The 22,412-nt window shown below is 36.4% G+C and overlaps 1 protein-coding gene across 1 annotated transcript; it reads right to left on the bottom strand.

Annotated features, from left to right (window-relative positions):
* Positions 1-6,303: 6,303 nt before the first annotated feature.
* PDE6H (phosphodiesterase 6H) lies at positions 6,304-10,126 on the bottom strand (the record flags this gene model as incomplete). The annotated part of the gene is made up of 3 exons (XM_081330454.1): positions 6,304-6,380; positions 8,383-8,423; positions 9,987-10,126. 3 exons carry the CDS (start codon positions 10,124-10,126, stop codon positions 6,304-6,306), a joined length of 258 nt encoding a protein of 85 aa, XP_081186580.1.
* Between the last annotated feature and the right edge of the window lie 12,286 nt (positions 10,127-22,412).

Raw genomic sequence — 22,412 nt, forward strand, 5'->3', positions numbered from 1 at the left:
CAACTTTAGATATTAGATAAACAGTAAAACCAAATCCACACTTTGGTTCCCTATGTAAGCACAAGTGTTTAATTTGCTCATTTGTGATTCTGAATGATTCTTTCTCTTGGAGCCTAGCAGAACTTATGATTTGAGGTCAGTTTAAGATGCATTGTCGATGAGGTATTGCTTTCTTATCATAGAATACAGCTCAGAGGCCAGCTCAATGAAGATTTTTTTTTGCATGTGCCATTATAATATACGTTTCTTTTTTTCCCCTGGCATTCTCTAGATACGGTGAATTATTATTCCCATAATAACCACTGAATTATGGGAAATGTAGTGAAGCATATCCGGAGGACTCAAGTTTAGGGAGACTGAACACACTTTCAGAAGTTCTTTAGTGTGCACACTGTAGGATATTATCTATACAGTACAAAATTGGTTAGGGAGGCAGTTTTATAAATTATTTATCTTAACAATGGTGGTTTCCATGGTGATACACTTATAATAATGGCATAAGATACTCCAGGGAGCCTTGTGATCTGATATCCATTACACACAAACACACACACACACACACACACACATGTATATGTAGATAGATAGAGATAGATAGATAGATAGATAGATAGATAGATAGATAGATAGATAGATAGATAGATAGATAGATAGATAGATGGATGGATGGATGGATGGATGGATGGATGGATGGATGGATGGATGGATGGATGGATAGATAGATAGATAGATAGATAGATAGATAGATAGATAGATAGATAGATAGATAGATAGATAGCCAGACAGACAGACAAACAGATAGATAGATAGGATAGCATTCATTGATTCATTTGGAAGATCTCTGTTGTAATTGTATCAAATTTCTGAGTAAGCTTTCATAAGATTCTTGTAATGGATGTTGATGGTAGAGCACATTAAACACCTACTATATATGTTAGGATACCCTCCCAACTGCATAATATAATTAGAAAACATTATAATGACATTCACAGGTTATAGGTGTTTTTTTGTTCTTGATGAATTTGAGGATAATGGAGCCAGATTTCTGACTTCCCCCCTCCCCTCATTCCTATCCATAATGTGTAGGTTTCTGTGTAATTAATTACTTTACCCTTCCCTGTCTTTCTGTCAGTGTTCATGAGGAATGTGTTACTGATATGAAGCATCTACCAGTTTTTTAAAAAGAATTCAAGCATTACTGCAATTTTTAAAACAGGTTTATAGTAAAAGAACAAAGGTATATTTATATTCTTATATTAACTATAATATTTATAACTATATAAATATTAGAAGATGAAGCCATGACTGAGACACCATTACCTCTTAGGTAATTGAGAATGAGAATTAAGACAGAGATTTTATTTATTAATTTTTTTTGCAAAGAAATATTAGTTGAATTATAATCCTAAACACATTTATCTGAAAAAAAAACTCCATTTTCCAATCTATGTGATTGATTTCCTTTCCAGTTTATTTCAGTGTGTGTCTGGATTGCCATATAAAGATATAGTAGGAAATAGAGGATTCAGAGAGCAGAGAAACCAGGAATTTCAGGGGAAAACAGAATAAAAAGTATAATTGGAAATCATAAAATAAAAGCATTTAAAAATGCAAGTAAATTTTACCTAGAAGCCAATTAGTAACTGAATCTGATGCATGTTCATTAGTAATCATGTATGTGCAAATTAATGGCTTGTTGTTTGTAAATTGTCCAGAGTCACTTAGGTGAGATGAGCAGTATAGAAATTTGATGAATAAATAAGTAAATAAAATAGTCTCTTGACAATCCATATCCTTCTCTCAAAGGTACAAATCAAAATTAGCAATAACAGGGAAAAATAAATAACCCCAAAATATGAGACAGTGAAATATTATAACATACTTCATCCTATAACATACTTCATCATAACATATAGAAGGCATTTAAGATGAAATCCTACACTATATAGAAATCTCTCAGTTCAATGGTTTATAGACTTTTGTGGCCATTCTGCTAATAGGACAGCAGTGCATTTCCAGATCCAGCATATGAGATACAGATAATTGGCTGGCCCTTCCTTCTGATTTGCTATTTATTTGTTTTCATTAATAAAATAAGATATAGATGAACTTGCTGTCTGTCAACACTCCAAACATTGGATGTTTTTGCTTTGACAATATAAGAGGCAGCCTTTTCCTTTAAATTGTTTTGCTCTTAGAATTAGATGAAGCTTGGGGGGAAGAGGGAGAATGTTTTCCCTGGTTGTTTTTAATAAGATAAGAAATGGCCTGTTAAGGGAAGGGAAGCTTTGCCCTTCAAACTGATTTGAGAATGTGATTTATGACCGCTAATTGGAGGAGGGAATTGTGTTAGATATTAGGTGCTGAAGGAAGGGGAATTCAGATCTTGACATCCCACCATGCTGTGCTGATGCTTTGTTCTCATTATTATAGACTTTTTAGAATAAACAATGCCTGAAGGTTCTTTGAAGTGTTTCACTAGTCAGAACCATGACACTGTCCTTCAAATATTGCTAAAGTGCAACTTCCAAGAGCTTCTATCAGCATAGATGATGGTGAGGGATTCCAGGAGTTCTAAATCAGCAACATTTCCAACCCTAAGGCAAAGATTCATCCTAGAATTTCCCAGGCCAATTTCAAGTGTTCTCAGTGAATTATAAAAAACAATAACACAGTAAAACTTAGTGGTGGAATAGAATTGGGGAAATATATAATAATCATCAGATAAATAGCAATATTTACTGGAACTGTATACCACCATAGCAAAGGTAAAATGGGGTAGATGAGCAACAGCAATAATAATAAAAACAGCCATGAGAGATCAAAGATAAGATAGAGGAAACAATGGGTAATAATTCTGTTTCCATAAATAAATGGAGTGTCCAAATGGATAGGTCCTGTACTATCAATAAAAAGGCACTGTGCCATTATTCTGCTTTTCCTTTTCTTCATGGACATTTTTCTGGCAAGGAAAAAGATGGAAGAAGATGTAGGAAATATAGAAGAGTTAAAAACAAAAGATTATGAATATAATCTGTGAATATAATCAACCATTTGAGAGTAAATGCTGTGTCTGGAAGCATCAATAAAACCAAATCATCTGAGACCATTGAAGTCTATACGCCAGGGCTTTTCAACTTTTTCACCCATTCTACCACTTTTAGGATATGGCAACATCTGAGTACCACCAGTTGCCTAGCAAGGTGTCAAAAACTTGATGACCCCCCCAAAAGGAAAAAAGTGATGAAGTACAGGTAGTCCTCGACTTACAACAGTTCGCTTAGTGACTGTTCGAAGTTACAATGGCACTGAAAAAAGTGCCCCCAAGCCACAGCCGAGCAAGACACCTGCCTGCCTGCCCTATGGTGCTCTTCTTCCTGTCCAAGGTTTTCATTGTTGTGAGCATTTCTGTTGAGGATTGGCAGCAGGGGTGCGGTGGGGGGGGTGTTTGATTTTTATTTCTCCCCCTCTGCTGGGTGGTTGCAGCAGGTTTTGGTCACTTCACATGACCCTGGGACATTGTGACTGTCATAAATATGAACCAGTTCCCAAGCATCTGAATGTAAATCACAAGACCCTGGGATGCTGCAACATTCCAGCTGATTGGCGCTTCTTCGGGCCTGGACTGACTATAGTTTTAAATTTGGTTTTATTGGGTTAATTATTATGTATTTATTACATTTATCGTTTAATTCTTTTTAAAATTTTGTATTTTATGTTTTTTAACTTTTTATTGTTGTGAGTCGCCCTGAGTCCTTAGGGAGAAGGGCAGCATATAAATTTAATAAATTCAATTCAATTCAATTCAGCAGAAGTGCTAGGGTCAGCGCCAGGCTCCAGCTGGAGCCTGGCACTGATCCTAGGGCTTCTGCTGAGCCCTGACAGCCCTGCAGCTCCAGCCATCTCTCACTCAGGCTTGTGCGGTGCTGACACCGGTTCAGCTCATTCATCCTATTCTAGGATGGTCGCCTACCACCTGCTAGGTGCCAATGTACCACAGGTAGTACCTGTACCACTGGTTGAAAAACTCTGCTATATGCTATAGTACAGCTTAGCTCAGGGGTCGGCAACCTAAAAAAGGAAAAGAGCCACCGGGAACCGGTACCATCACAAATTAAAAAAACTGGGAGCCGCGTGCGTGTGTCCATGCACGCGCATGCGCAAAAAACGTTTTGCGCATGCGCGGACGCACGCGGTTGCCATTTTTTTAAAAAAGTGAGATGGAACCGGTTCCCGGTTGCCCGACGGCGACGGCCCGTCTGCAAAGCTGCCACTTTCGGCAGCTTTGCAGACGGGCCACGGCAGCTTCCTCAAAGAGCGGCACCGCTGCCCGTTCGCCCGGAGGTACGCGCGCACCTCTCCAAAGGTTTGGGGAGGTGCGCGCGCACCTCTCGGAACGGGCCGCGGCGTCGCTCTTTGAGGAAGCTGCCGTGGCCCATCTGCAAAGCTGCCGCTTTCGGCAGCTTTGCAGACGGGCCGCGGCAGCTTCCTCAAAGAACGACGCCGCGGCCCGTTCGCGCGGAGGTACGCGCGCACCTCTCCAAAGGTTTGGGGAGGTGCGCGCGCACCTCCGGTCGTTCGGAGAGGTGCGCGCGCACCTCTCGGAACGGGCCGCGGCGTCGCTCTTTGAGGAAGCTGCCGTGGCCCATCTGCAAAGCTGCCGCTTTCGGCAGCTTTGCAGACGGGCCGCGGCAGCTTCCTCAAAGAGTGACACCGCGGCCCGTTCGCGCGGAGGTACGCGCGCACCTCTCCAAAGGTTTGGGGAGGTGCGCGCGCAGCTCCGCCCATTCGGGGAGGTGCGCGCGCACCTCTCGGAACGGGCCGCGGCGTCGCTCTTTGAGGAAGCTGCCGTGGCCCATCTGCAAAGCTGCCGCTTTCGGCAGCTTTGCAGACGGGCCGCGGCAGCTTCCTCAAAGAGCGACGCCACGGCCCGTTCGCGCGGAGGTACGCGCGCACCTCTCCAAAGGTTTGGGGAGGTGCGCGCGCACCTCCGCCCATTCGGGGAGGTGCGCGCGCACCTCTCCAAACGGGCGGTGCCACTCATTTGGAGAGGTGCGCGCGCACCGGGCGGCTGGGAGCCGCAGAAGACGGCTCAAAGAGCCACATGCGGCTCCGGAGCCGCGGGTTGCCGACCCGTGGCTTAGCTGGTTCACAATAAAGGGGGAAAATGATACTCATAAGTCAGAATCATGCAAAATTCTATTTCATGCTGAATATGTGTGGTAAAGTAAAGTAATTTAAGTAAGGTCATCAGTATTGATGATGCAAAAAGTTTTTCTCTCTAAAATCAAGTCCTGCAAGAAAGATTATTCATAAAATAGCTGTGAAAGTTATAGTCTTCATTGGAAAACTAGAGATTTTTGAGAGAAGCTTGGTTTTTACTAAAAATTTTGGAATCAAAGAGTGAAGAAAACTATTAATTCATTTGAGAACCTTCATCTTTTCATAGCTAAAATCTACCAACCAAATCCATGAGTGAGAGACCATCATATTTGAAACTAGTTTTATTTATAAATGAAAGCATCAGAATTATTTTGAAATCAGGAAAACTTAAGATAGGTTCTTACCCACCACCATTCAATCTACAGAAATGACTATAAGTTGACTCTTGCTTAAATGCAGGTTGCCACTTCTGTAGTAAAGATAAAAGGAAAGTTAAGCTAGTAGGACAAATTGTGTAACCCAAATCACTGCCATTCTGTGTCCTTCAACATCTGAAGCCTGAAGTGGCCACTTCAGTATTCTTAATAGTCCCATTCATGAAAACAAGAGTACGTTTACATAAAACACATATAACTTGCCAGAAATCTCCTTTCACACACACACACAAAAACCCAACAACCCCAAAACCTAAGGCAAAGCCAAACCATATTATGTCTGAACCAGGCCAACAACTTTACAGTATTAGCAAGCCCTTGTTTTTATTTCTGGTGCTATAATTCATAGAATTTAACAGTTACAAATTCTTTTTCCTGAAATGATAGCTAGTTTTGTAATTATTTGGAAATTTCCATTTATATTTAATGACAAAACAGCACAAGGAAAAAAAATGTAAGCTATTTCATAGCAAACATGGAAGCTTTTAAGGTTCTTAGCTGATTAATCAGGTGAATACTTCAGTAGACTTTCATAATTTTTGAAAAACAAATCCAAGAGCAAAGTTTCACATTGCTGACCCTTATTTACAAAACCATATGCTGTGTAAAATATTAATATTTTGGGTGGAAGGATGAAAACAAGAAATGTATGTAATGAAGATAGGAACTTTAGATTCCATCAGAGACAAGCAGGAATTCTGGTTGATTATATTATTCCAAACTGTGCCAATTCATGAAGTTCCAGATGGCTGAAAGCTTCCCACGGGCAGATCACAGTGATATCTGCAAGTGAGACAAAGAAATTTCTGTAGCTGATCAAACTATAACAAGGTCATATAAGAAGGAATTCTGTGAGTTGCAACTTCATAGAAAACATCTCATGTTAACATTTTTTCTTAAAATGTAGTTAACATTATTACAGTTTGTGACTAAAACAGTATAATTTCAACACAATTAAAATAAAATAAAATGGAGTATTATATAACAGTAAAGCAAAAAAAGAACAACCCTACTCTAAGCTAATTTACTTAGTAAAACAAATTGTCAATTATTAGAAGAAAGATCAGTAAGAGACTTAATTCAAATGTAACTAAAATTGTTGGCTACTAAAATGATAGCTCTTGGGAGATTGAAATGAATAAATGAATATAAATTTGTCAATTATCACCGAATTTACTTAATATTGTGAAATATTAGGCTCTCTGAGGACCTATAAGGTTCTACACATGGACAATGAAACAATTTTGTGACAACAGAAATGGCATTCAAGAAGAATTCAGCTATTCTCCTGGAGATCATTCCTAAGGTGACTTTAAAGTGTACATTTGCACACACCATGGAGGATACGAAATGCAAGGAAACAGCCCTTAATCTAACACATGCTATTAGTCAGATTAGGAATTGATGGCTATTTTGTTCTATTTCTGGTCTGAAATGTCATTCAACTTTATTTCTAAAACCATTATAAATTATTTGCCAGTTACAAATCCATTTATTTTCTTTTTGTACATATCAGCTATTTCTTTTTTGTTATGGTGTCTCATAAAAGAAGGCATTTAGGAGAAATAGCTAAAGGCATTTCTGAATCCTATCAAAATCTTTTTGCAGTATGAAAATGTTCTGTTAGAGTCATAAGTCCAGCTCTAGTGAATTATGCCAGTTGTATTTGAATTTTTTAACTATATTTCTCATTTGAAATAGTATGTCACATATGGTACAAATGTACTAATAAAGACTAACCTTTAGTGACACATTATACAAATTTATTTATTTATTTGGAACAATTTATATAGATGAGATTTTGCATTGTGATTTTATTTTATTTATTCTTCTAAAATAATGGAAAGCTCCCCAAAGAAATTAAGGAAGGCATCAACGAAAACATTGTAGCCAGAATTATAAATAAGAGAACTACACGTATGATTATAGAAAGGCTAGTCTAGATTTCAAATGAAGTAAAGAACGGGAGGTACTTTGAAGAACATGAAATCCATAAAGAACATGAAATTTTTAAAAAATCCTTAGGAATTTAGATTATATTGTATATAGTAAATAGACTACAGCAGACATGTCAAACACAAGGCCCGGGGGCCAGATCTGGCCTGCGAAGTGGTTTCATGTGGCCTGCAAAGCCATCCTGGGAACAGTGAGGGAATGGCCCCCACTGCCTTGGCCCTAGCCCAAAGACCCTCCTCCTTCCAGAGACCCTCAGATCTGTCCCACTCCTGCCCAGGCCCCCATAGGCACCCTTGATGCGAACGATGTAGAGCTGGCCATGCCCACCCAGTAGGCCATATGCACTCTAGCCACGCCCACCCAGTAGGCCACACCCACCCTGGCCATACCCACCCGGCCCCCTGAGGGCAACTGCAATGCTGATGCGGCCCTCCATGAAATTGAGTTTGACACCCCTGTACTACAGCATTTTGTATCTATTGAAGTTTCTGACTGCAAAGGCAGCCTATGTAGAGTGCACTACAGTAGTCCATATATGTGCTGATAAAGGCATGAATAAGGATTGAGGCAAACACTGTTTTTAAATCAGAGACTTTTCAAATAGGTGGCACATACAGTGATAAAGGATTGATCAAACTGCTAGTTTGTTTCTGGCCTATACAGTGACTTGCACCAGCCAACTGATTAATTTCTCATAAAGATGGATGCTTCAAAATTTACTGACTTACCTAGGATATTAATTAGGTAAATGAACAAGTCATAACATTATTCTCTGTATTAAATTGTTATAATAGAATATTTAATAACACAATTTTCCTATATTATTTACCTGTTCCAAGTCCCTCCATTCCTGGGATATCATCTCCAAAACTTTGGACAAAGAAAACAGAGCAAGAAAATGAATGAGAGTGAGTGAGGGAGGGAGGGAGGGTGGGAGAAAAATATATATACACAACAATACTTTTTCCCTAACCCAAGAGTAGAATGACAAAAAATGGCTATGTAAAAACTCTTTCAAATGCGGTTTTCTTTAGTGTGTTACATTTAAATTATTATGTTTTGCCATTCAGTGTTCTCATCTAAAATGTAGACTGTCTGGACAAATAGAAGGACAATGTAAAATAAGATGTAATCTATTTCTTGAAATAAGTTACATGCTAATTGTTTAGGTCAGTGGAATTAAAACACCCCTTATTGCCCAGTGAACTTTCGGCGTCCAGGTTGGCTGCCTTAGGAAATAACAGGAACAAAATAGGAAATGTATTTCAATTAAAATAGCAAAAATCAAAGCAAATAAACACAATTCTTTCAGCCCTTTGAAAATATTTCTGTCATCATGCCACCCCGTCTGACTTTATTAACACAGAGATCTATGCACATATCACAGGTGTCTTATCTGACGGCTAAAATATAAAGCAATCATAGAAATATGTCCCATTTAAATATAATTATATATGTACACATTTAATATTTAAGCCAATAGTCCCAGAGATATTGGTTTTGGCCAGTACGGTAGTTATTCAATCTGATAATTCAGAAAATTTCATCATTCCATTTTATAACTAGTCCAAGAAATTTTTATGTCTTTAGTTCTGAAAGGGGTACTATGTGGACCAGCTTTTTACCAACTACACATCAATTCCATTTACAATCCAATTATATATATATATATAATCCAATTTTATATATATATATATATATATATATATATATATATATATATATATATATATATATATATATATATATATATATATATATATATATATATATATATATATATATATATATATATATATATATATATATATATATATATATATATATATATAATTGGATTGTAAATGGAATTGATGTGTAGTTGGTAAATGAGAATTAACATAAGGAAGACAAGGAAGAGAATTAAAGGCAGTGGTAAATGAAGGAAGAATACACACCCACACATTCACACACAAATATCTTCATTTACATGTACAGGATCATTTATAGCAGAGAATGGGGAATATTAGGTTCATGCCTCTAGTAATTGTAATTACTAAATACTTATACTCGAGTTAGTTTAATTGGGCATTATCAAGTTGTCAGGCAGCCCTGACACAAGAAGTCTTTGAAAAAGCCAGTGACTAGACCAGCTGAGAGTTCAGAGTTAACCTTCAAGAGTTAAGAAAGCCACAATTTAAGTCTTCTGGAAGGAACAAGTTGGAGAAGGCTGTTGCAGGTACATAATCATTTGATTTCTGGATAATAACAACAACAACAATAACAACAACAACTTTATTGTTACTTTGAATGTACACCAATCGGCATACATCAAAATGAAATTTCGTTGCATACAGCTCTCAAAGGTTCACCATCTCCAATATACACTCCTTGTTCGTGGCCAGCTCAAGTTTCAGATTGCCCATTGTAGTCTCATTTCATTTTAATACCTACCCTTTTACTCCTTTCTTAGGGGGCTTGCTCTTGAATTGTCTTGTCTGCCTTTGCTTGAATTTTGGAGGCCCCTTGCGTGGGGTTGTTGGCCCTGTTGATTCTTTTGCATTGAGGTTAGTAGCTGCAGCATTATCAGACATCTTGGGTTACAGTGAGATACTTGGCTTTTTAAGATTCTCTTCTCTAAAAGAGAAAATAATGCGGTTAATAAAGTTAGAGAAGGTATTATATTATTATTATTATTATTATATTATAATATTATATTATATTATATTATATTATTATATTATATTATATTATATTATATTATATTATATTATATTATATTATATTATATTATATTATATTATATTATATTATATTATATTATATTATATTATATTATATTATATTATATTATATTATATTATATTATTATATTATATTATATTATATTATATTATATTATATTATATTATATTATTATATTATATTATATTATATTATATTATATTATATTATATTATATTATATTATATTAGTTATATAACATTTGATGCCATAAAGATTGAAAATTCTAACTAGTACAGAGTCAATATATATGTCAAGCTAGATAGGCTAATTAATACTGTTATCTAATGCTATTTCTCTCCTTTCCCCCCAACCACTTGAAACAGAGAATATGGTTTTCCCTTTTTATTGTTTCATTTATACATCTGCATTTCTCCTTTATTAGTGATAAAATGACCCCTGAATTAAAAAAATGGATAAAATTTTAGGGCAGTCAATATGGATAACCTATTCCATGGTGATGAATGTGGTCAGAGAAATGACTTATACACATTGACAAAAAGTCAATGTCTATTTATCTTTTTCATCTCCAACTTAAATGTACTAATCTGAGTTCTTTACTTCAGCTCAGATCTGTTCCTTTGCAATCTATAGATTTTATGCTTACGTAAATTTAATCCCTTCCTCCTCCTCCATATTTGATTCTTGTATTTCACATCAGAATAAGACCAATGTTGGTTAGGACAAAACTATGTTGCTAATGGCATTTATATTCAAGTGCGATGAAGAAAAATGCTTGTATCTAACTTTTTCTGATATATGGAAAGTCATATGCTGCTCCTTATAAGTATTTTTTTTATTTCTCTACTTTTTTATTTGTTCTTTGTATGTATTCATGGAGATATGAGGTGGTGTCCTATTTTTTTTAAAAAAATTAATGCTTATTATCAGACCATAACAGTATATTCTTAATACTATCTTGAGTTATTTTCACGTTATCAGTTTAAAAACAATCAGAGCATAGAGAATATTCACAAATAAAAATTACATCTACAAAACTACATGGGCACATTTTAGTAGCTAGATCTTTTACTAGAGTTTCTGGGAATTGATTGGCATATACATTTAATAAAATATTATTGGTTCATTGCACAATCACCCAGATGTTTAGGCTGGGTTTGGTAACCTATTGGGTCCTTTTCAAGGACCTGAGGTAGGCAGATGCTGATGTTTCATAGTGCTAAAGGTATTGTGGCAGGATGTAAGTTTTTCCAATTGCCATTTGCAATTGACCAATGGTGATATTGTCAATGTCAATGGTGTACAAATACTGTTCCAGTTATTACTGACATTTAGAAGGGGCAGAAGAAGGGTGTCACACTTGGACCAAGCAGATTATCAATTATTTGTCAAGGGAGAGAATTTATCACAAAATATAGTCTTCATACCCATTTTGTGTATTTGATTGTATTGATAAAATATATGGTGTCATAGGCCAAAAATAATACTATGAAAATGTAGCAAACACCATACAATTTAGGTTTACATCTCCTATAACTATAGGCCTAAGAGCCATATTTGGAATTATATTTTGCCAGTAGACATATCATTTCTATAAAATTCTAAGCTTGTTTACTCAGAAAGAGGTTATATTGAATTCAGTGGGGATTTAATCATGAAGTAATATTATACATATTTACTTTGGAAGTTCCATTAAAACAGTGTGAGTGTAAATATGTATGTATGTATGTATGTATGTATGTATGTATATATATATATATATATATATATATATATATATATATATATATATATATATATATATATATATATATATATATATATATATATATATATATATATATATATATATATATATATATATATATATATATATATATATATATATATATATATATATATATATATATATATATATATGTTTGTGCGAGTAAATAGACATAGGATGAAGGATCATTGTGTGTTGGACTAGTGATTACTTTTCCTTCCAGAAACATTTTACTTATATACTGTATTTTGCTTGTAAGAACCCATTCCTGATTTAAGGAATATGTATTCTTGCAAATAGGGGGGGTGAGAAGAAAGCATTAACCAGGCTGACAGTGACATGTATAGCAGAACCAAAAATTTAGTTAAACTCCTGATTTCCTGGCTGCCTTTATAGGGCCAGATTCCTTGCTGAATTCAATGGAATTGTGCCAATTGTATAGCACAAACTGATCTTTAGGATCTCAAGGACTACACAATTTTTTCTTTATATGTGAATATGCTGTTTAAAGAAATGGCAAAGAATGGTAATAATTGAAGTGAACTTATTTTGCTTGTCTTTACATGAAAAATAGTGGGTAAGAAAAAATTATTCATCCTTAACAAAAGGATCTTATATTCTACTTTAAGTCACATAACAATCATTTCCTACAAAAACCAGAAACATCGATGAGTTCTCTACAACAACCTTACCTAATTATAAGTCAATGAATCTGTTTCTAGATGGCTTTCATCAAATCAAATCACACTTTATTTATATACTTCAACTAAATATGTAGGAGTTCAACATCACTACCTTATCACTTGCCTTCATATTTATGTTTTGATTTTTTTTTCTTGATGTCTTAACCAAAAAATCTTTTACGATCTTACCTTACTCAAGAAATGTCCAAAGAGGTTCTTCTAATAAAATTGCTCACAGTTCTTGGAAAAAGTGTAATCCTATGATGACCAAATTAGTGTAGGCAATAGCAGTGAAATAAGACTTGAAGACTGCTGTGCAAATGAGTGCTCTTTCTCTTCCCACTTTTCTCGGCCCTTCTCAATGTGCAACTCAGTGTAATTGTCTCTGACATATCCTTGTTTAGCATAGGAGTCAATCCATTTTATTTGCATTGATGGCTAATTTTACCTAGTTTAATCTGTCCATAGAAGGTTCTTATCATGATGCTGTCAGATGGCAACCTACTTCTATGTTAATCTCTGTCCTTCTTTCCTCTTGCTTGTTGACTTGTGAACAGGAATGCTTCTATGCTAATGGGATTTAGTTTCTTCCTAATCCATTCCTTTTTCAGCTTTAATTTCTGATCCTTAGGAAATGCAATTTAAATGCTTGGGAAAACAAGCATTAGGCAAAACACTTTATGGATACTTCTGACCTTTTTTAATTTATTGTCTTGGAAAAGCCTCCCAGTTCAATAGGAACATTTTGCTGCTTCGTGGAAAGATCAAGTGGTATTATTTTCTTACATTTTTATTAAAGAAATAAAGATAAACATGAACAAATAGAAGAAAAGTAGGAAAGATAAAAAAGTGTTGAAAACAATAAAGCAAAGAAAAAGAGAAAAAAATATTTAAAGAAGTGACTTCCAATCTTCTGTACAGCAGTTACAGAGAATCTCACTTCCCCTCTTATATAAATTATATAACATAGTTATGTAATTATCTTAATAATGAGAATCCTGGGCAGAAACCTCTTCTCTCATCCACTGGCATTATCTTTTACTGATCACAATGAGCTTCTTTGTAATCCTAATCAGTCCTTTACCCCATGTTGTATTTTCTTGATACGAAATGTAACTCCTATCATGTCCAGACTTATGGTGCAAGTCAGGTACACTATACAGCATCAGTTTAGAAAAGCCAAGATGGGCAACAAATAAATTTACTTATGATTCATCACACAGTCAGCCAGGTGTTCAGAATGGATTTGACTTATTTATCTACCTATCGAACCCTTCCTAAGGACCTGGGATAGGTAGATCTCAATGTTTGATAGTGTTTAAACATATTATGGTGGGATGTAAGCTGTTGTGAGTAAAGCTGCCTTTTGCAATTGCCTGATGATGATTTTGTCAATGCCAATGGCGGTTTTCAATCTCTGTATATTTGAACGGGTAAACAATTCCATCAGATTGTCTAAAATCTTGGTTAAATTATGGTGAGTATATTAACAATCCATAATCAGAAACCGCAACTATTTTAAAAGCAGGAGGGAAAGAAAAGGAAAAGCTGTTTGGACCTGAAAACCTGGCTTTTCGATCTATCAGGCCTGGACTGAAGGGGTTTTAGCTTTTTAATATTGTTTTAATTGTTGGGCTTTAATTAATTTAATTCATTTTAATTTTATATTATCTTTTATATTGTCTTTTATATGCTGCCCTGTAAACCGCCCTGAGTCCTTCGGGAATAGGGCGGTATAGAAAACTAATTAAATAAATAAAATAAATAAATTACATGGTTGCCTTTTAAGTGTGAATACCACCTACTATCTATTCCTTGAGTTAACCATAATTTCTATCTGTTCCAGCCCACTGGTAATTTAATTTATGCCTATTTTTTTCCTACTACAAAGTAAAGTTTTCTAACTTGTGCCAAAACAAGTTTTCCTTTCTGGCTGATTCACCTGGCATACTTCAGTAGGCGAAGACCACTCCTTTTGCCTTGGCTATTATGTGCTATGGCAAGAGTATCCCCTCCCACAATAGCTGTCCTCCACGGTCATTTTGATCTAGGCTGCTGAGCTGATTTCACCAGTGACCTTCTGAATTTTTTTGCACAAGTTCACACATGAAATAGTGGAATGCTGAGTCAGTCCTTTCTTCCTTGAAATTAGCAAGAATTTTGCCAGCTTCCTCTTTTAGCTGAAGCACTTACCAAAAGAATAATAAAAGGCTGATATTTTCTTTTTACTGGTCTATTTATAAATGCTCTGGACAGGACTCACCTAAAGGTGTGCACACAAAGATTCTATCTATGGAAAGGGCAGAAAAGAAAGCAATAGTTATTTGCTGTCCTAGCAGGGTGCAAGGGATTAGACCGCAACTGTAATCAGCTGGTCCAGAGAGAATCATTGTAGCTAAAGCAGAGAAAAGGGCTGAAAATGAAAGTGAATTTTAAAGCTGGATTCATTTCCAGCTACCGTATTTTCCGGCATATAAGATGACTGGGCGTATAAGACGACCCCCCAACTTTTGAGATGATTTTCAAGATTTTTCGTCTTATACGCCGGAAAATCAGCTAGCCCGGGAAGGCACACCCTCCCCTCCACTGTGGAGGAAGCAGGGCAGGCTGGCATCTGGCGGGAGCTGGCAGGGCAGTCCTGCGCACACGCGCGCTCCCTGGCTCCTAAGGAGTCCTCGGGGAGCCATGGCAGGCGCCTCACGCTCTTCCCTCTTGAGGCAGCATCAGCGGAGCTGTCCGGCATCGGGCGGGAGCCGGCAGGGCAGTCCTGCGCACCCGCGCGCTCCCCGGCTGTTAAGGAGCACTCCTTAGCAGCTGGGGAGTGCGCGCGTGTGCAGGACTGCCCTGCCGGCTCCCGCCCGACGCTCTTCCCTCTTGAGGCAGCATCCCCGAGGACTCCTTAGGAGTCATATTGTGCCATATTGTTGTTGTTGTTGTTAGCTGCGAAGTCGTGTCCGACCCATTGCGACCCTATGGACAATGTTCCTCCAGGCCTTCCTGTCCTCTACCATCTTCTGGAGTCCATTTAAGCTCACGCCTACTGCTTCAAGTGACTCCATCCAGCCACCTCATTCTCTGTCGTCCCCTTCTATTGCCCTCAATCTTTCCCAGCATTAGGTTCCTCTCCAGTGAGTCCTTCCTTCTCATTAGGTGGCCAAAGTATTTGAGTTTTAGCTTCAGGATCTGGCCTTCTAAAGAGCAGTCAGGGTTGATCTCCTCTAGGACTGACCGGTTTGATCGCCTTGCAGTCCAAGGAACTTGCAGGAGTCTTCTCCAGCACCATAGTTCAAAGGCTTCAATTCTTTGGCGCTCAGCCTTTTTTATGGTCCAGCTTTCACTGCCATACATTGCAACTGTGCCATATACAGGGCTTTAAAGGTGATAACCTACACCTTGAATTGCACCCAGGAAGTAACTGGAAGCCAGAGCAGACTTCTCCTGAGATAGGAGCGGGCTGTTACTGTATATACAAGATATCTTCCAGTTTTATTTTTTTTATCTTTGTCAAATTTCACTGTAATAAAGAATTTAACAACGTCCAAACAGTCTATAAGCCATTTTGTTCAAGCTAAGCAGCAAGGACAAAATTAACTTTGTGTGATTAAAACTCTAGCTATTATTTCTTCTCTCTTCGCTAGTTACATTTTTGAGAGTCCACCTAATATTTATAGCACTTACGCAGGATGAAGAAATTGTAAATTTGTGTGCTTGTATATAGCAAGCACTGAAAGTGTCTCCCTGCTGTGTGACCAAAAGGATTAAGACCATGATGTTGGCAAATAATATGTACTGTAAGAGTCTGTTTCAATTATTAAGAAATTACACAGTTTTAGCAACTGCAAATTTGCTTTGTTCAGTGACAGTCTAATAAATTCTGATGCCTGAAGCTAAAGCCAAGATCATAGAACTGTTCAGTTGAAAAGGGGTATTCAGTTCACCATCCTGTTCCATGCAGAAATTTAAATTAAAGCATCCCTGATGACTGATAAGCTCATCAGAACATTGAGCTGGACCACCTGTCTCACATATGTGACTTTACACAGGTTACAATAAAATAAATAAAATACATAATATAAAATGAAAACACGTGACAGCAGGGCTTCATAAAATATGAACAAAGTCAAGATATAGGCTCTATCACACATCTGGGCCTCTGCTAGGCAGAAAACCAAATTTCTGAACAACCAGCAAGGCCAGGGCTACCCTAATCTCAAGAAGAATGGTATTAAACAGTGTGGGCAGCACAGCAGAAAAGGCTCTCATTTTTAGCTCTGGCAGTTTACAGTCCTTAGCCAATGTCACCCAGAGCATGCCCTGCCTGCTGGACCAAGTGGGACAGGTCAAAACAATTGGAGAGAGATGGTCTTATAGTTGCCCAGTCTCCATCCCTGAAAGACTTTACTACTAGCACCTTAAATTGCCCCCAGCAGCACTCTGAAAACCAATGCAGCTCATGGAGTAGTATGTCACATGCTGCCATTAACTGCTTGCACTGTTGCATTCTGCACCAGCTGAAGCTCCTAAACACTTTTTAAAACAACCCTGTGTACACTATGTTGGATGTTGGAGGTCATGAGAGCTTGAGTGACCATTAGCAGTCCAAGAGTGGGCACAACTGATGTATTTTTATTTTTTATTTTTTTATTTTAATTCCACTTATATCCCGCCCTTCTCCGAAGACTCAGGGCGGCTTACAAGCTTAGCAGTAGCCTTCATTCTATGTATATGCCTGCTTATTAGGGCTTTCACACACACCCCAAGCGGCATTATTACAAAGTCAGCTTAATTGCCCCCAACAATCTGGGTCCTCATTTTACCTACCTCGGAAGGATGGAAGGCTGAGTCAACCTTGAGCCTGGTGGGATGCGAACCTGCACTAATTGCAGGCAGCTGGTGTTAGTTAAGGAGGCATTAGCCCACTGCTCCACCAAGGCTCTTGTATAACCAAGGCTCTTGTATAACTCAAAGGTGTGCAAACAACAAATATTTATTTGCAGAAAGCCAGCAGGCTGGAGCCATCTGAATGTGGATCCAGGAAGTAAGTGCAAATGAGGCACATAATGGACTTCAAAGGCCCTTTAGCTATATCTGCCACCTGCTCTTCAATCAGAAGTTGAGAATTAAAGAAAAGCCTTAAATTGTGCACCATTTCAGTCTGGGGGAGATCAATCCTCTTGAAGTGGAAAATCTTTACATCCTGGGGGAAAGCCCTAAAACTCACAGTTACTAAGTCCTCTGTGGGTTCTTCCTCATCCAGACCCCCCCTCCATGTAATTGGGAAAGGACTTCATCAGCCAAGAGTAGAGATGTAAAGCTTCACATTACCAGCTCCCTCTATGCCCAATCAGATTTCATTTATCCATGCCAGGTTGGCCTTATCCATGCTATTAAATCATGGATGTAGGAGTCCTTATTACATAGCAATCTGGCATTTAGTACTAGCAGCAGCAGTGTTATTTTTAGACAATAATGTAGGTTAGTTAGATTGATTTATACAGAAGCTGAAAGCTGCTATAATAAAATTGCAACTTGCTATCTGTGATAAATTATATGGGAGAAAGGAAACTTAAAATAGTACTTGCTCAAAATCTTTTTTTTTACTTGGTTAAATGGTTGTTCCCATACCCAGAGTATGACTTTTTTTTGTTTCTTACTGATGTTGTAAAATCTGAAAATGCTCAGTAATAAAAATAGCCTTAAGAAATCAACATTTTATAATGCTATGTATTTGATATTTATCTTCTTTACTTACCTGTCTTCTTCCCAATTTTGTTTATTAATGTATTGTACAAAAATAATGCGCATGAGTTATACTGTCCAGTAAAAATATGTTCAAATTAGAAGAAATTGTGAACTTTATATTGCAATTACTTCATACTATAATTTTAAAATGCAAAGAATTGACAGTTTTAAAAGAAATTACTGAAGCAATATTAGAATACGGAATATTTTCCATACAAGACTTAATAGGAAGAAAATAAGATCAAAATACTGTATATGTCAAGAGAAGAAAATAAGTTTAAAGTTCTATATATGTCTACTTGGAAATATGTTCTATTAAAATCAATGGAATTTTCTACTTTATTTAGAGTGGTAAAAGACTGCAGTGTGATTCTTACCCTCCATAATGCTCTCCATTCAATTAACCAAACAATTTTTAAAAAAGGATATTCATCAAATTTTTGTTGGATAATTGGCATGCTCAAGGATAGTCACTTATCTTATGAATTTTACTCAGTTTTAAGTTTTGGACAGGAATTAAGCAGCTGCCTTGTAATGACATGAATCAGAGGCTAAACATCTGTAACTACGGTAAGAGGAGGAATCAAAGGTTGTCACCAAAATAGAGCAGTTTCCTCTATAACAAAAGTTCAGTTGCAATATCTTGTTTTTCAGTTAACCAAAAGTAACTGTTAGATGTTTCAGGGATACTTACTTCTTGGTAGATGACTCCTCTTTCATTGCCAGATCTAGAGTACGTGACTGAGGAAAATATGTTGTTGAACTTGGGATATTTTAATTGAAATATTTTAGAGTAAAGCTAAAACCATCTTTTTTCTTAAAGTCTGTAGACCAGAATCAGTAGCTTGGTTCATAATCATTGTTTGTTGAGCAAGTCACACCATCTTGTGCGCATCCCATAATGTACACAGATCAGTGGTTGGATTTATTCATTACATTTAACCCAAACATTATAGATTAATATGTTATTGGTGTTTGTCAACTTGCTAACTCATAGTGAAATTAATTAAATTAACAATTAAAAATTAAATTAACAACTAAAATTAATTGTTGTTTATTGAATTAATCCATTTTAAAAGTTTGCATTACTTACTAAACCATAAAAGAAATTTATATTAGGGTTCAGATGTAGTTCAATGCATTGTGAGCATTCAGGAAAAATTAAACTGAGCAAGATAGCCCAATGGTCTTGGAATGATAAAGCAGTTTATGAAATTATCAAATGAGCTAATGTAAAATATAGAGCCTTTATTATTTTATATCGGTTTATTTAAGCATGTATCTATTATACATGAGTTAGCAGCAGTCTCATTGCTGTACCAATCTACATCCTAAGGTTTGTATAGAACAGAACAGAACAGAACAAAACAGAACAGAATATAATTCTTTATTGGCCAAGTGTGGTTGGACACACAAGGAATTTGTCTCAGGTACATAAGCTCTCAGTGTACATATAAGCAACAGGTGATAAATCATGACAATAATCATAATAAAAATACATTCATCATAAATCATAAGATACAACACTTAGTCATAGGATACTAAATAAACAAACAACATAAATCATACTAAGATACTAAATAAAACAATATACAATGTAAGATACAAGTAACAAAGTTATAGTCATAAGAAGATAAGGATTGGTAATAGGAAAGATGAGAAGAAGAATAGTAATATAGCCTTACTAGGTTTAACAGTGTTGTGGGAATTAGTTGTTTAGCAGAGTAATGGCATGGGGGGAAAAACGGTCCTTGTGTTTAGTTGTTCTGGTGTGCCATGCCCTATAGCATCGTTTTGAGGGAAGAAGTTGAAACAGTTTATGTCCAGGATGTGAGAGGTCTGTAGATATTTTCACAGCCCTCTTTCTGGCCCGTGCAGTATACAAGTCCTCAATGGAAGGCAGGCTGGTAGCAATTGTTTTTTTTTTGCACTTCTAACCATCTGTTGAAGTCTGTGTCTGTCTTGTTTGGTTGCAGTTCCAAACCAGTTATAGAGGTGTAAATGACAGACTCAATAATTCCTTTGTAGAACTGTATCAGCAGCTCATTGGGCAGTCTGAGCTTTCTGAGTTGGTGCAGGAAGAACATTCTTTGTTGTGCTTTTTTAATGACATTTTTGATGTTAGATGTCCATTTTAAGTCTTGAGATATTATAGAACCTAGAAACCTGAAGGCCTCTACTGTTGATACTGTGTTGTCTAGCATCGTAGGAGGTGGTAGAGGTGATAGAATAGGGGGGTTTCTCTTAAAATTCTAAAATCTCCTATCATTTCTACAGCTTTGAGTGTATGCATATTCGTCATTGTCTCGAATGAGATCAATCACTGTTGTATATCTGCAAACTTCATTACTTTAACAGAGCGATCCTTTGAGATGCAGTTGTTGGTATAGAGAGATAAGAGAAGTGAAGAGAGCTCACAGCCCGCGGTGTGTGTGTGTGTGTGTGTGTGTGTGTGTGTGTGTGTGCTAATTGTAGAGGTATCTGTTAAGATTTTGCCTAGCTTTACCTGCTGCTTCTTGTAAGTTAGAAAGCTTATGATACTGTTAAACTGGTAATTAACTAAGATACACAGTTATCAACTGCTAAGTGACTAGAAAACAATTTGATACACCAATTGCCTTCCAATATACATACATAAGGGATTCTTCTATGGCTCTTAATGTAGGTTAATTGTACATGTATTCAAAAGGAATACCCAAGAGTTGAACAGCTTGCCATATTTTACAAATCATTTGTACAATTTGCAAACAGGAAACTAGCAATAAGAGAAGCTTGCACACTGATGCATATCACTAAGTTATTTTCCTGAAAGTGAACTGAATGTCAAAGAACTCAGAGAAATCTCCATGTGAGGCAATTGTAATAGTTAACATTAGAAAAATGTGTTTTGCAAACAAGGAAGGAAAATGTGTAGGGTATGACTTCTGGAATTCTTCCAAGCTTTTAATAATAAATAGATCCATTCTGGGTCATATGAGTGGGAAGGAAGGGGTTTAGAATGAAGGAATCAGCAACAAGCTTTGCCCTATTTTCCCTTTGCAGACTTGCTGATTCTTCCTATATTTGAACTTGATTTTTCCTTTGCCAATTTCTCTTCTCCAGGCCAAATTTGGTTCACTTCTGTTTATTTTCCAGAAAATTATTCTACTGGTGAAAAGATAGACATACTACAAATAAACTACACATATAATATTGGTTATTTTTGAGAATTGAGAATGTCCATGAGATTTCATATGAATTTGAGGCTGTTTTTAGCGAAAACTGTTAACATTCCTGAACAACTGCATAATTTATTTTTTCAAGGTCAAGGAATTTACATTAATAACACTCATATTTTTGGGGTTACTTTTAAAAGTCTTGTTTTAGTCTATCGTTTACCTGTGAATTAAAGATTCACATTTACTTGTAAAATGTTGGATTTGCACCATTGCGCTTTTACAGTGATTCTATTTCTTCATAAGGGAGTGATTATAATTAATAATAATAGGGGGATAGGTTTCCATTTGACTTGTAAAATGTTGCTAAACTTTGAAATTGGCAGGATTTAATCTGGATCGATCTATCTATCTATCTATCTATCTATCTATCTATCTATCTATCTATCTATCTATCTATCTATCTATCTATCTATCTATCTATCTATCTAGCAAACTTCTTAACCATCCATCTCACTTATGTAGGGGCTCTATTTTCCAGACATATTTTCCAGAGTCATAATTTCTCCAAATTTTCCAGTCTTTTAGGAGCAGTTGATATTGATAAAACTGTCCCCATTTACATTTCTTATGCTGTAATGTAGGACATTTGGAAATAAAATCATAGTTCTAAATCATAGAAAGTCATAGAAAGTCATAGAAAGTGAATCATAAAAAGTAACACACCTCAAATTGTTTCAGTTATTTTAATTACTCTTCCAATTAAACACAGAATGTCTCAATTGAT

Source organism: Vipera berus (genome assembly GCF_964194415.1).
Source record: "Vipera berus genome assembly, chromosome: 6".
In the NCBI taxonomy this organism is placed as follows: domain Eukaryota; kingdom Metazoa; phylum Chordata; class Lepidosauria; order Squamata; family Viperidae; genus Vipera; species Vipera berus.